The following is a 13,725-nucleotide window of genomic DNA, read 5'->3' as shown; positions in this document are numbered from 1 at the left end:
CTTCCTAATAGCTGGTGCAATGCTGCATTTTGGCTTTAGTCTGAGAACAATGTTGATAACACACCAGTGTTTTAGTTGTTGCTAAGTAATGCTTACCTTTGTCAAGGACTTTTCAGTCTCTCATGCTCTGCCAGTGAGGAGGGGCACAAGAAGCTGGGAGATCGCTGTTCGGGTCGGGCTGGGTATCGGTCGGCAGGTGGTGAGCAGTTGCATTGTGCATCTCTTGGGTTTATTGTTTTGTTTTTTCCTTTCCCTTTTTAGTTTCATATTCTCTCTCCTTGTTATTTCCGTTATCATTATTTGTGGCAGTAGTAGTGGTTTTGTATTATACCTTAGTTACTGGACTGTTCTTATCTCAACCCGTGGGAGTTACATTCTTTCGATTCTCCTCCCCATTCTGCCCAGAGGGGTGGGGGGAAGGGGAGAGTGAGCGAGTGGCTGCATGATGCTGAGTTAGCAGCTGGGCTTAAACCATGGCAGCTTATGAGGAATGGCAACATCACACATCTGTGCTACCAGCTGCTAATAATAAAGAAGAGAGAGCTTAGAATTGTAGTAAGTTTGCCATCAGGTGAAATATTTCTTAATGGTAACACCAGTGGCAACACAACATTCATCTGTCATCGCAGATAAAACCAGACTTGGAACTCAGTTTGTCAGTGGCTCTGATAGCTGGTTGTACCTCAGCTAAAAAGTTCAAAGCAACAGTGGGTTATGTCTGAGAGGTCTGCAGTTATGCTTTTTTGGACAGCACTGTAGGCATACTGCAAAGGAGATCCAGCTTGGCAGGCAGCAGTGCAAGGTCTCAAACACATGGATAACTGGAACACCATTGTTGCATTTGGATTTTTTCTCAGCAAACTTAGTGCTGCCTCTGTCTCAAACTGAAGCTGGAGCAGCGTCAGAACTGCGTTGCCACAGATCTGGGTGAGACATACCTGACTCTCACCGTGTCCCTTCTGAGCTTCTCCAGTGTATCTCCACAATTTCCTAGTTCCAAAGTTGTCTCAGTGGCTGACAAAGCTGCTGAAATTAGTTGTCAGGAGTTCAGACCCCCAAATTTGTGTGAAAGAATTAAAGAATACCACATCAACATTCATTAGTCTGAATTGGTGACTTCCATTGAGACCTGGTTTGGAATTTTACTACACTGTGTCTCGTGCTGGATTAATGCTTGAAAGGTCACCTGAACAGAAAGTGGCCAGTGGGTCTCTGTGGTAGTCTGAAAGACAACAAAATCGCCTTACTTCATACATTGTGTTTTCTGTACACAAAAGAAACATCACTGGCACAGTTACAGCTTATTTACTTCAAGTGAAAACATTAGGTCAGGAAGGTTAAATGTGTTTCAGGTTTTTGCTTCAGCCAAAAGATTCTGGCTGGAAATGGCATCTAGCACCAAGTATTTCTTTTGGAGAGGTGTGCCCATCTTTATCTGACATGTCCCTTACTGGATCACTGTATTTCAGATTGGTATGATGGCTCAGTATATTTGTATTTCAGCAGTTAAAATAGGGCTAAATCAGAGTATTTTATTTCATGAATGGGAAAGGAGGTCTCATCATCAAAATGAACTTTGAATGAATTGTGTCAGCAATTTGTAATTTGTCTGAGGAAGTGGAATTTCCTGGGAGAAATTACAGGATTACAGTGAACTTGAACTATCAGAAAAACTAGTGCATTTCATTGTGCAACTAACAATTCATGTGATGCTTCTCATGTTTGCTGCCTTGCTGTATGAAAAGATTTTTGTTTTGTTTGTTTGTTGTTTTGTTGGGTTTTTTTAATCCCTAAATTGCACTATTTCCTTTCAGAATAACTGTGGCGCTTTTGTTCTTAAATTCATGTACACTGGAATTTGGATATTACTTGTATTTGCAGACAAAAGCTGTTTAGTATCCAATTTCTTAAGCTGCCTTAGCATTCATTCATTAGTTGGTCCATTTCAGTTTGGCTCTCTGATTCCTGTAACACTGAAAATGAAAGATTATACAAAACCTTGTTGCCAGTGACTTTTTGCCTGTTCCCGTTTTTAGTCTGTGATTTTGCCTGTACCTTTGGAGGATTCATCTTACACTTTTTACTTGTTATAGTGACTGATAAAGCATGGTGTTATATTTTTTGGATGATAAAGTAGTCAAACAGAAGCACATTGCTGACTTCCAAATTTTCATGTGAATAGGACAGAACTGATAAAAAATTTAGAACATTTGCAGCTTCTGTTACTCGCTCTCAGGCATTTGAATATTGTGTAACTGGGAAGCATCTTCCCTTACAGGGAAAGGAAAGCTTTAATGCCTGGTATGGTCATTGTGAATCCAATATCTACACTTTTAAGACCAGCATTATGAAAGCTGATAAAATTACAGGAGCTGACAACAGAGCACTGCTTCAGCATGAGAGGAGGAACAATATCCAGGATATGGAAACTGCAGGTAGTTTTCGTAATTTAACATACTTTCTATACACAAGCTATTGCTTGGCTCAGCGGCCAAGATTCTTTAATGGCACTATGAGAACTTCTACAAAGCCACCTGTTTACTGCCCTCTAATGACATTCTTTCTGCATTTCGTGGTAGTAGTTTCTTGTCTTCTTCCTACTTCTTTCCAACATATACACTATGTAGTACTTTGGTGTATGGCTTGTTCAAGATATTTTGATGCTTCTGATCCAGCAATTGTTTTCTACATTTCTTTGTAGAAACCCATCATGCATAGGAGATACTGACAGCAGGCTGTTGGCCCTAATGGTATTTCTTTACTGGGAGAAAATCTGTTAGCTTTGTGGTGACAGCAGCAGGAGATATTTTTGTCAAGTGCTTATACCATGGTTCAGGCTGTTTTATAGACTAGTAACTTAGATACTTTTTGTGTCTAAAAGGAAAATTGTATGCTACCGTAGGCTTTTCACCCATAAATCTTAATGTAATCTGTCATTTCTGTGCTTTAATTTGACAGGTATGTTATTAAAATGACACCCATGAGATCACATTCTCCCCACATCTTGCACAAGATAAGCTATGAATTTTGGTCTAATGAATTTTTAGTCTTTCTGTAGTCAGATGGGACTGTATTTTTTTTCCCATTTTTTTTCTGCCTCTGTGGTTTCACAAAAGCAACTATGAGCAGTTGAATCCAGCAGTCCTAGATAGGGCTAGGATTTTTAGAAATTCTGTGCTGAAATTAGCTCAGTGTTACTTCATGGTGTATTTCCTTTATTGCAGTCATTACTGAAAGAATGGCACTCAGATAAGCACTGAGTTTAGGCATTTTATTAGGGACAGAATTTTTTAGCTGTTAGGAGAAATTAGCAGATGTTTTTGAGCATCCTGTACTCTGACTATAATCTTGTTCAATATAGGATGTGATTGTAAATGACTTACTGCCTTAAAAACCAAACACTGACATTTTGTAACTATGGTGCACGCAGTATTTAATTCGAAAAAGTCTTTTTTAAATTGATTTTTCTAAAAATAGTGGTACAAAGGGAACTTGCACCAGTATTCTTCAAGTACTGAGAATATGGTTTGGTTCAGTGCTGTACTAAATCTGTTTTATGCCAAAATCTCCAGCATTTAGGCTTGGTTTCTTTCAGTCTGCCCTCAAGGATTCTGCTTCGAAGTCTTTTTGCCCTTCCCTTAGAAAGGGACATAAGTGTGTATCTACAAGGCGCCTCAGTCTTACAGACTTGGAGAACGATTCAGAGAAACTCTTGACTACAGAGAGAGTTGAAGGAAGTGGTTTCTTATCTTGGCCACTAACCTGTGGAAGTGAGCCAGTGAATAAGCATGTAGCACCCTTACCTCCTTCTAGGAGGTCCATTTTTTCCTGAAGATTCCATTATTTATGCCTCAAATCCATTATTTACTATAATTGAGAGGACAGAGCATGTCTGAAGTTTATGCAGATATCATTGGCATACTAGAGCACTTAAAACTGGTGCATATATTCTTTGTGTATTACAATATTTGGTGGCAAGAGGAAAAGTAGCAGTATCAGGGAGTATATAAGTATATATAACACATTTATTTTTATAGGACATTTCATTAAATTCTCATTAATGATATAGGAACCATTAGCACTACCTCTAGTTTTATTTCATATTCACCACAGAAACCAATGGAAAAAAACTCATGTAGATGTTCAACTGATGGAAAACTGGCAAAACTGGAAAAATTAAGTTTATGTTTGCTGAGTCAGTGATGGTAATTTTAAAAAGGTTTAGTGTTTTTCATGAGGTCTTTTCCTGTAGAAGGGAAAAATAAAACGTGCTGTTTAGTTGCCTATAAATATTTACTTTGCTATTATACAAAACTAGCAATTCGTGGTGTTTAGAGAAGCATGTCTTCCACAGTCCAACATTCTTTTCTTGAGCAGTCACTGAAAGCGAATTTGGATACAACAGTCCCTTTTAAAATCTGTGGTAGTAAGTTGTCAGTGCAAAAATTTAGTGTTATTGTTGCATTCAGGAGTTAACAAGAAGGAAAATGGTTGTAGTTTTCCTTTAGTATGAGCTTTTGCCTAAAGTAGCTAGTATCCACAGTGCCAATAGACTTGACTTAAGAAAAAAATTCTTGTAGAAACAGAGGAACATGAGAAGATTGCTCTTTTCATTGGCACACATGTAACGTTTCTCCTAGGTTAACTCTGAGGCATCTGTACAACAGTGGTGGTAACTCTGCTCTCAGTTACACACTTGTGCTTGGCTTGAGTAAGATCTCACGTGCCTCCAAACCATCCAGTATCACCTGCTCTTCACAAGAAGAGTCAAAACCACTGATAACGAATACTATTTCTGTGTCTTTTCTCAGTACTTTGAGAATACAATTTCGTTGTTTATTGGTAACAGAAGTGGTTTTTTTTCCTAAAAACGAAAAGTTGAACTCTTTGTGGATTCACGGGTCAGCATTTACCTTGTATTATACTGGGTAGAGTTGGGCACTTTTGCCTGGGGTTTGCAAGAGGTGCATCTTGATTTGGAATCGTTCCTTTAGGAAAAGGAGCTGGATCTTATGTTTGTTTGTTGTGAAGAAATAAAGAGTCAACTCCTGAGTGCCCTAATCATTGGGCTGTGTGGCAATGGTCCTGCTCCCTATTACCAGGCCCAGCAGAATTGTATTTTTTTACAGAATATCGTGACTTCAAGGGATAGTGTGCACTGATTCAAGAGGAGTCTAGGTTTGGGTGGCTGAAGAGGGAATTGAACGTAACAGCCACATTTCCTGTGGGAGCACTGTAACCACTGCACTGTTAGAAAGGGCGATTTTATGCCTTCTTTTTTTTTTCTTTGGCTGTGCTTTGAAAAGCAGCTATGGCAGCTGTGTTTGAGAGATCTGTATTCAGGACAGATCTGTGTTATTCCTCTGTTACCTGCACTCAGACCTCCCAAGGGGACCTAATACAGGCTGTGCAAACTAAGGTCATGGAATTCAGGGAAGCCTGCCATGAGTAGCTGCTAAGCTGCTGTGTTCCAGCATGACCACAAGCAAAACTTCAGGCAGGCTTTGAAGACTTTAACATGAAAATGTAGGCAAGTGTGGACTGCAGGAAGTTACATACTCAAGCTGGGATTATCTAAATGTTGCTTTAGGCGACTTTTAGGAATCTAAATCCTTATTTTTATCTGTGCCTGGATATTTGAGGTGTTACTTGCTGGTAAAGGCAGTAATTTAGCTGAAATATCCCTAAATCTTGGGATGTTTGCAACTTCTGAATAAGCTGTTGACTAAGAGAAACACTTCTGACAACCAAATAACTCTCTCCAACATTCTTTATATTTCCCTTGAGGTGGGAAATGGTGATGATAATTTTACAGACCTTGTCAACTCACCCAAGCTGTACCTTTTCAATATACAGAGCTACCACTCTTACTGCTCTCACACCAAGCTGTCTGTTTCAGATGTTCAAATAACTCCATCATCTTGAAGCTGAGCATCAACTTACATCCTGCTTGCTAGATAAGCCCAGTAGTAGGATGGTGTTGAGACTGAATCACTGGAATAGGAAGAAGTTTATCAAGTGAGATACTGCTAGCACCTCACACCATGTTGGTACCGTATGCATTTGCAATGTTACCTGGTCTTTACTTTGAACGGTAGAAGTAGCAAAAAAAGTCGTATGGGACACTGCAGTGGGTATGGCCCAAGGAGGTCAGATAACATGTGCTGCTTAGCAGTATTAGAAAAGGTACATACAACTGCACAAATGCAGTTTCCTTAACTTCTGTCTATACAGTGCCTGCAATGTCTAGTAACCGGGGTTTTCAGAAACAGATAATAATTCTAATATTATCAGCAAGGAAGGTTTCCTTACAAATAGTCTTTGTGGCATGCTGGAAGGAGAGACATTGTGGAATGATGGAATTTAATGCTAAAAATCCCACTTATGCCTGCAGTCTTATCAGTCAAGGCAGTGAGGGTGTGTGTGGGGTATAAATCTAGTCTCTGTGCAGCAATTCCTTAAGAAATAATTCAACTTCCATTTGTAGCTGTTGGTCTGGTAACCTGTTCTTCACAGAAAGGCACTTGCAGCAGAGCCAGTCAAAGGGATAACCCACAGAGACTGGCATTTACAAGACTAATAATATGTATGTTGTAGACCTCGATCTCTTGAGGTTTTTTGGGGAAAGGCTGTCAGGGTAATGGATGCATTTACACTCTCGTGTCCTGTCACAACCACCTTCAGTGTGATTGACCTTCCTGACAAAGAGGATAAGCTATTAGTCATCCTTTGGGAAGACATTGTCTGCAATTAATAATCCTATCATTCAATTTCACCTTATCATAGGGAAAATATAATTATTTTTAGTCGATTTTGAATAAAGTTGTATTAACTTCATAACATAAGTTTCAATCTTGCTATTAAATATTCATTTGGAATGTTGTTTTTGTTTCTGTTTAAAAAGTATGACATTTTTCCAGTACATGAGGTCACAGTCTTAATGGAGTTACATTTTACATATATGTATGCGTCTGTGTGTGTTAAATACATGTCTAGGCTTTTGCAAAGGTTTGAATTTTTGTACTTTGTGTAGGTCAATTGAATTCAGAAAAGAATTTTTCTCCATTATTCTAAATTCCATTTATAGAACAGAAAATATTAGTTGCAAACTCTACAGAATACTGTGATAAGTTGTAATTTTGCAAAGTACTTAAAAAATGAGATAGCATTATTGTGCATAAGTGGAACAGTCCTTATCACTTCTGTTGTCACTTAAAACAAATATTACAACAGTTCCTTGATTTCTTAATAAAAGAAAAGTGAGAACGTGGAACTCTTGAATAATTAGCAGTGGTTTATTTTTAATTATAAAACAAGCTGCATTTAGCCTTATGTTTGAATTTATTATGTATTTTATTTTTTTTTTCAATGAAACGCCTATCCAACTTCTAGTTCATCAGAAATGTTCCGGAATTTCAATGAAGTTGTAAGTCTGTGGGTATTGGGTGAACTAAACTAAATTCTATGGATTACACTAGGTTGTCCACCAAAAAGTGTTTGCATACAACTTTTAATTAAGAATCTAAAAGCCATTTATAACACATATTTAAATCATATAGCTGTTCTGTGTAATGGGGAGGATTGCTATTGAGGAGTTACTAACGGACACCAGAATGATAGAACTGTGCTCTTTTGTTTTTCAGGTCTTAGGAGCAGATGAAGATAATATGGGGGATGGTTGCTCTCAGAAACTGGCTTCTGCCAAGTTTCTTCGACTTTTACTCCTAATACTGATTCCGTGCATTTGTGCCCTTATCCTTTTGTTGGTGATCCTGCTTACCTTTGTAGGTGAGTGCTAATTGAGTAAATTGACACATTTTTAATTAGGGAGACTAGAACTGAGACTCCCAAGTGCTAATGTAATTGTGGATATTAAAGATATATCTTAGCACATCTACCTAACTAAGCTACCTAGTGACTTAATGTTTCTGTAGAGAAATAAATATGCTATTTAGATTTATATATTTAAAATGTATTCAAGGTGATGAAGAAGAAACCTTTTCTGAATTTCTCAAAGTGGATTTTTGAGGAGCATGCTTCCTTGAGTTTGTAGTATGTAGGTGGTTTTCAGCAGTCATTTTACAAGTACAAAAAGATATTTATGTTAGAACTTTAGATCACTGTCAGTGGAATTGAATATTTATCACTTTATGTTACACACTGATGTGCAAATCAGATTTTTATTTTCAGGTGAAAGTTAGTTTATAAATAGACACAAATCTTTCTGAACAGCCTACAAAATATTACTGTTTAAGGGAAAAAATGCTCATTTCTTCTGGATATGAAATATGTATCAAGGCAGAACCCCAAGTATATTTTGTGGAAGCTTGTTCCAGAGAAATTAGATTCATAATGGCTTAGTCTGTTAACTAACTCTGTGTCTGTTACAGAAGTGACAGGTAATAATTTATTAGAATTTTTTTTTAAAAAGCCTTCCCTTTGTTACCTTTAGAGAAGCTGACATATCTTGTCATGAAATTGCTTCAACTACAACATGAGCAAGACAGTAATGCTAGGTTAAAGCATTAATTCTTCAGACAAAAAAAAAAAAAAAAATCATCTGCTTTCAGTGCTGAGGGCTGCTGGGATTTTTACATTTACTTTTTTGTTAATGACAATTTTTTCTAGTTGAGCTTCTTTAAGTGATTCAGAAGCACATCTATAAAAAGTGGGGTAATATATGAGCTATATAGATATAAATCTATTTTCCTATTTTAAACCGCCAACAGTGCACATCATCCAGTCAAACAGTTAGCAAGCACAGGAAGAAACGAAACATGTCTCAGTATCACCTTCAGCACTGTCAAAATCAAGACAACTTAAATCTGTTTTGTCAATTCAGCCTGTAAAGGATTTGCAACAAGACGTTGTAGGCCTGTTCTTTTCATTTAGCTTAAATTAGGGAAGTAAAAAAAAAACCCCAAAGCTAGTCAATGTTATGATTGACAAGTAAGTCTTGGGATGTATCTTTAAACTAAGAACAGTCTGAAGTGGATTAAGATCAAGTAAGTCTGTCAATTAGGAAATATGATGCCATTCTATTTACTTTCCTTATGTTCAGCATCCCATTTGTATCCCTCTTATCTTCTGCCCTAGATTTTCATTCTTTGGTGAGAAAGCAGATAAAAAAGCAGGTGTATTTACGTCAGCTCTGCTCCATCTCCTCCTGAGGCATGTATCGACATAGTACTCATTAAAATGTATGAAATCCTCTGGGGAAATGGGACCTGGTCTGATCCTACTTACACAGCAAAAATCAGGACTGTCTCCTCTTAAGTCAATGTTATTACTGTAGGGTGAAGAATAAGACATGGTGGTATTACCCAAGTCTAAAACTGGCAAAGTTCCCTTCAGCATCTTTTGAATTAGTACGATTATAATTTAGCATTCTTCTCAGCAGCTTTCTTTTTATGTGTATTGATAGCCTAGAAACAAATATATTGATGACTGGAATTAAATGAACAAATTTTGTGGGCAATATAATATAGTCTGCTCTATTTATTGAGAATATAGTAGTTGATATGCATTTCATTTCAGATCAATAATAACTGAATTCTGTTACAGTCTAATATTGGTATGATGAATTACTGTAAGAAATGAGTTGACAGTCCTGGAGTCTGGACTAGGTTATCTGGGGGTTGGGCTAGACGACCTCTAGAGGTCTCTTCCAACACTAATAATTCTCTGATTCTGTGACTGGCTAACACAACTTATTCTATATATAGGAAATTCGGTTCTTATTTTTCATGAAACGGAGGAGTTCAAGTTTGTGGTTGTCATTCTAGTATCTTTCACTGGTGCTTAGAACATAAATAGATAGATTCAGTATATCATTTAGAACCTTATGAACTTTTTGCTTTGTTTTGTTACTTTGGTAACAAACTCAACAGAAAATTAGGCCTTTTCTATTTTACAAAAAAGTATTTTGTTTTCCATGGTAAATATGTAAGTAATTATTCTTTTCCTTCTGTAATATTTTTTAATTAAATGAAGCACATACATACACACAAAAAAGTGTTCATATGCCTTAGAACTTTCCTATTCACTTTCCTTACATCTGTTTTATTGCCTGCACATCACTGCAAGCTCTGATTTGAAGAAATTGAGAAGTTGGTATGGGTGGAAGGAGACAGAGCAGTAGAGTTATGTTGTAGTCATAGAGAGTATCCTACTCGAGGTGTGTCATGGGGGCCTGCTTTCACAATATGTCATTAATCAACCTTTCAAAAATTATTTACCATCAGAAGTATTCAAGATGCAAAGCCCTTGAAAAAAGTTATTTTGTTAGAGCTGTGTACAAAGAAAGGACAAAGCAAATTATCAGTAGAGACACACATTATTTTGACTAAAGATACAAGACACGGTTCATAGAAGAAAATACCAAGGTGAGTTTTTTAGCTTTGATTTCTCTTAAGTAATTACACTCCGGCTTTGCATACTCTTCTGTCTCTCACCAGGAGTATAGCATGTGTATCAACCTATAGAAGAAAACTTTGTAATGAATGAATGCTGTTTCACCCATTGAAGTAGAGGCAGTACCAGCTGCTAAGAAGAAAGTCTAGCCTACAGCCTATAGAGCATGAACGTGACCATACTAATTTGCTGATTGCCTGTGTTATATCAGAGGACAGGAAGGCTTATGAACGGTGCTTCCTTTGGACTACTGAGGACCTAACATGCGAGACCTTGACCATGAAGATCTAACTTAGCAATATAAATTTGAAGGAGGGGGAAAGGCTAGATTATACATGACTGAAATTACTGATGCCTTTCAATTTCATCTGGCCCCTATGGACATCAAGAACCTTCTAACAAGACTGATAATTTTTTATTTTTTTACTGGAGATTAAATCTGGTATAGTAAGTTTTCATCACTTTCCAGATAAACAAACAATAACTGAATCCATGGTTTGAATAGCTAAATCTTTCTTTAAAATGGAGACATCTAAGATCACCTTCAACTTGTCTTAGAGTCTGTACTCTATGTCCCAGTTTGCTTACACTGAAAAACAATCCTGAAGTAATGAATAGTGTGCAAACATTACAACAGTGAAAATTAGCATGTTTGTAAGAATGAAAAACCTTAGGCATTTTCATTCTTTCCCTTGCAGAAAGGAATTGTTCTAAACCACTGGAAACAATGTTCTTAAAAAGTCCTTCACCAATGGTGAGCATTATATCAAATTAAATCTTTTCTGAATGCACCCTAATTGCTTACCATTGCAGTTATTTATCTGGGAAAACGAAATGTTTCATACTTACAGTTCCATAAAGGAAAAATCAATTATATTTATTTAATAGTGATAAATGCACTCCATGGTAGATGTCCCATTCCTCCCATTCTTTCACATCAGTATCCTCAACTCACGTTTACGTGGTCTTCCACCACTTCCTGTTAACAGCCATCCCCAACTAATGCTTTGTCTTTTGTTTTCTGTAGAATTCAGAACAAGCCTTGTGACATACATAAGGAATGGTTTAATGTATGTCAGATTTTTGCAGTCCAGATGTCATTTTTGGGCTACTGAGAAGAGAACACAAGGATGTTTATTATCCTTGTGTAAGTATGAACCAGCCTGGGCAGTTCTCAAATCATTCTGTTGTTTGGGAAATCTGTAGCAAGATTCTGTCCACCTGAATGATGCTGTCACTGTTTTTGCATGTCACTGGTTGAACAATGATCATTACTGTTAAATTATCTGAGATCTGTATTCTCCTTTCCCTTCCCCTCCTGAGAACACAGAAGGAGCTGTGTCTTCTTCACAGAATAAATATCAAGAAAAGTACATTATAGTAAAATTGCTAGGCTTAGCTTTATGGCTGTTGGACATTCATAACGTAATACACATATGTCAAGATTCCTGCATCAATTTGGGAACTCAACTATACTGGCCCATAAGGAATTTTTTACCACAAAGAGGAAGTTACAGTCACAGGGAGTTATATTCTAGAATAAAAGGATATTGATCTCTGAATCATTTGGAGTTGCTGGTAGTTCTCCAAGTCACATTGAGCCTTGAGGCATGTGACACGTCCTCAAAATCTAAAGTGACTTGCAGCATGGAGATCCAAAAGTTGTAACTGTGAAAGCAACATGAAATATAAACAATTCCATGTCAGTCACTGGCAATATTTACTGTAGGACAGGTATCTAAGTTTAGGAGTTTAACACTAACATATATTTAAGCCATTTGGTCCTGGGAGTTTTTCTGATGGAAGATGGTAATCATCAGCTAAATGATCTGCCGATTCTTTAATTTGATCTTGCCAACACTGGTATAGTATGGAGAATCTCCAAAGGACTGTATGCCAGGGCAGCCTATATGTCAGTCACCATGACTGAAGCATGGATTCTGGCATGGCATAACTGGTTACCAAGGAGCACATGGCTATTTCTTCATTAGTCAGTGCAAAATGATGAACACATGCACAGAGTTCAGGATTGGTTTCTGAATTGCAATACAGCCATTATGTGTATGTTGCATTTAATTTCTTAGGTTAAGAAAAGCTTCATAAAAATTTCTAGTTACATCGTGCTCAAGAGACAGGATTAAAGAAAGACACCAGATAAGATTTTGTATTAGACTGCAGTGTTATGAGTGTAACTGTGAACTTTCAGGCAGCAACAGCTGTTAAAAAGAAAGGTAACTACTGTCTTCCCCTCCAGCACTTTAGTATGATCCAGATATTTTTGCTGCTGCAACTTTGTTACCTGAAAGCCAGAAGCTGATGAAAAGCAAAATCTCTCCTTTCTGCACATCACCTTAGGAGCCTGGCTTTGTTCTGCAGCTTCTTTAAAAGATGCCTTCCACAAAGTTTATTTTGAGTTCTATTTGATGTGGGAACTGATTCATTCCTTGTGTAAGTAAGTCACCTGTTAGGTTGGAAAAAAAAAATTAATTAAAACTGACCTCATTTTGGCCCTTTGGGCAGCTGGTAAACAGTTTAAGGTAATGTCTTGACAGGAGGAGCAGGATATAGTCTATGACTATAGCAGCTCTACTGATGTGCAGTGGTTTGGTATGCTATGGGATCTTCATATTGTCAGTGATGTGCCCACTTCTTCAGAGTGCATGGTGATAGGGACAGACTCTGCAAAAGAAATCACAGTGGGTGTGTACTGTATAGTAGTGAAACAATGTTTTATTACATGTGCAACCACCTCATTCATTACACATACTTGGTAGGCTGCTTTGCTCTGTTTCATTAGCTTCTTACATAAACTTGGTCTTTGGGAGATTTCCTGCTGTGAACTGCTAAAAATCACCCACAGTGTACGCTGCCAAAATCTCAATTTAATAGCTTGAACAGTGTGACTATTTCTTAGATCTCATAACCATCCGTTTCAGATCTTTAAATAAAACATTAATTCCCCAGTAGTGAACAGCAACTTGAAAATGATCAGTAAAACTGTTGGCAAAGCATCGCTTTGAACTGAATGGGCCCGGTGCCAATTCCTTGTTTTTGTACCAAACACAGCGAAGGCTAGCATGCTCTGTATTTCTGACATTTGGATATGTCCAGCTGTAGCTGGAGACAAATCCAGAATAGTTACAGCTATTTCTCAACTAATTCACTACCTGGCATATGATTTACTTAACTACCTGGCATATGATTTACAGTCTACAGCTCTATATGAACTCAAATCTGAATAATAGTTGGATATAGTGTGCATGTATATAGGAATAAAATGCATGTTCTGTGTGTGTTGTATGGCTGTTAGCA

The 13,725-nt window shown here is 37.4% G+C and overlaps 1 protein-coding gene across 4 annotated transcripts in view; it reads left to right on the top strand.

The window, feature by feature from the left end:
- The window catches only part of CORIN (corin, serine peptidase), a 137,390-nt gene that overhangs the window by 9,977 nt on the left and 113,688 nt on the right, over positions 1 to 13,725 (top strand). For 3 of the 4 annotated variants that reach the window (XM_030491437.1, XM_030491439.1, XM_030491440.1), the window contains exon 2: positions 7,644 to 7,788. In XM_030491437.1, coding sequence (XP_030347297.1) covers positions 7,644 to 7,788 — 145 coding nt within the window. Of the gene's footprint in view, positions 1 to 7,643; positions 7,789 to 11,507; positions 11,561 to 13,725 lie in introns of those variants that run through there. The other variant, XM_030491438.1, reaches the window with a different exon arrangement.

This window comes from Strigops habroptila, chromosome 7, assembly GCF_004027225.2.
Source record: "Strigops habroptila isolate Jane chromosome 7, bStrHab1.2.pri, whole genome shotgun sequence".
Lineage (NCBI taxonomy): Eukaryota > Metazoa > Chordata > Aves > Psittaciformes > Psittacidae > Strigops > Strigops habroptila.
The sequence above is the reverse complement of the archived record's forward strand: the minus strand, read 5'-3'. Positions and strand labels throughout refer to the sequence as shown.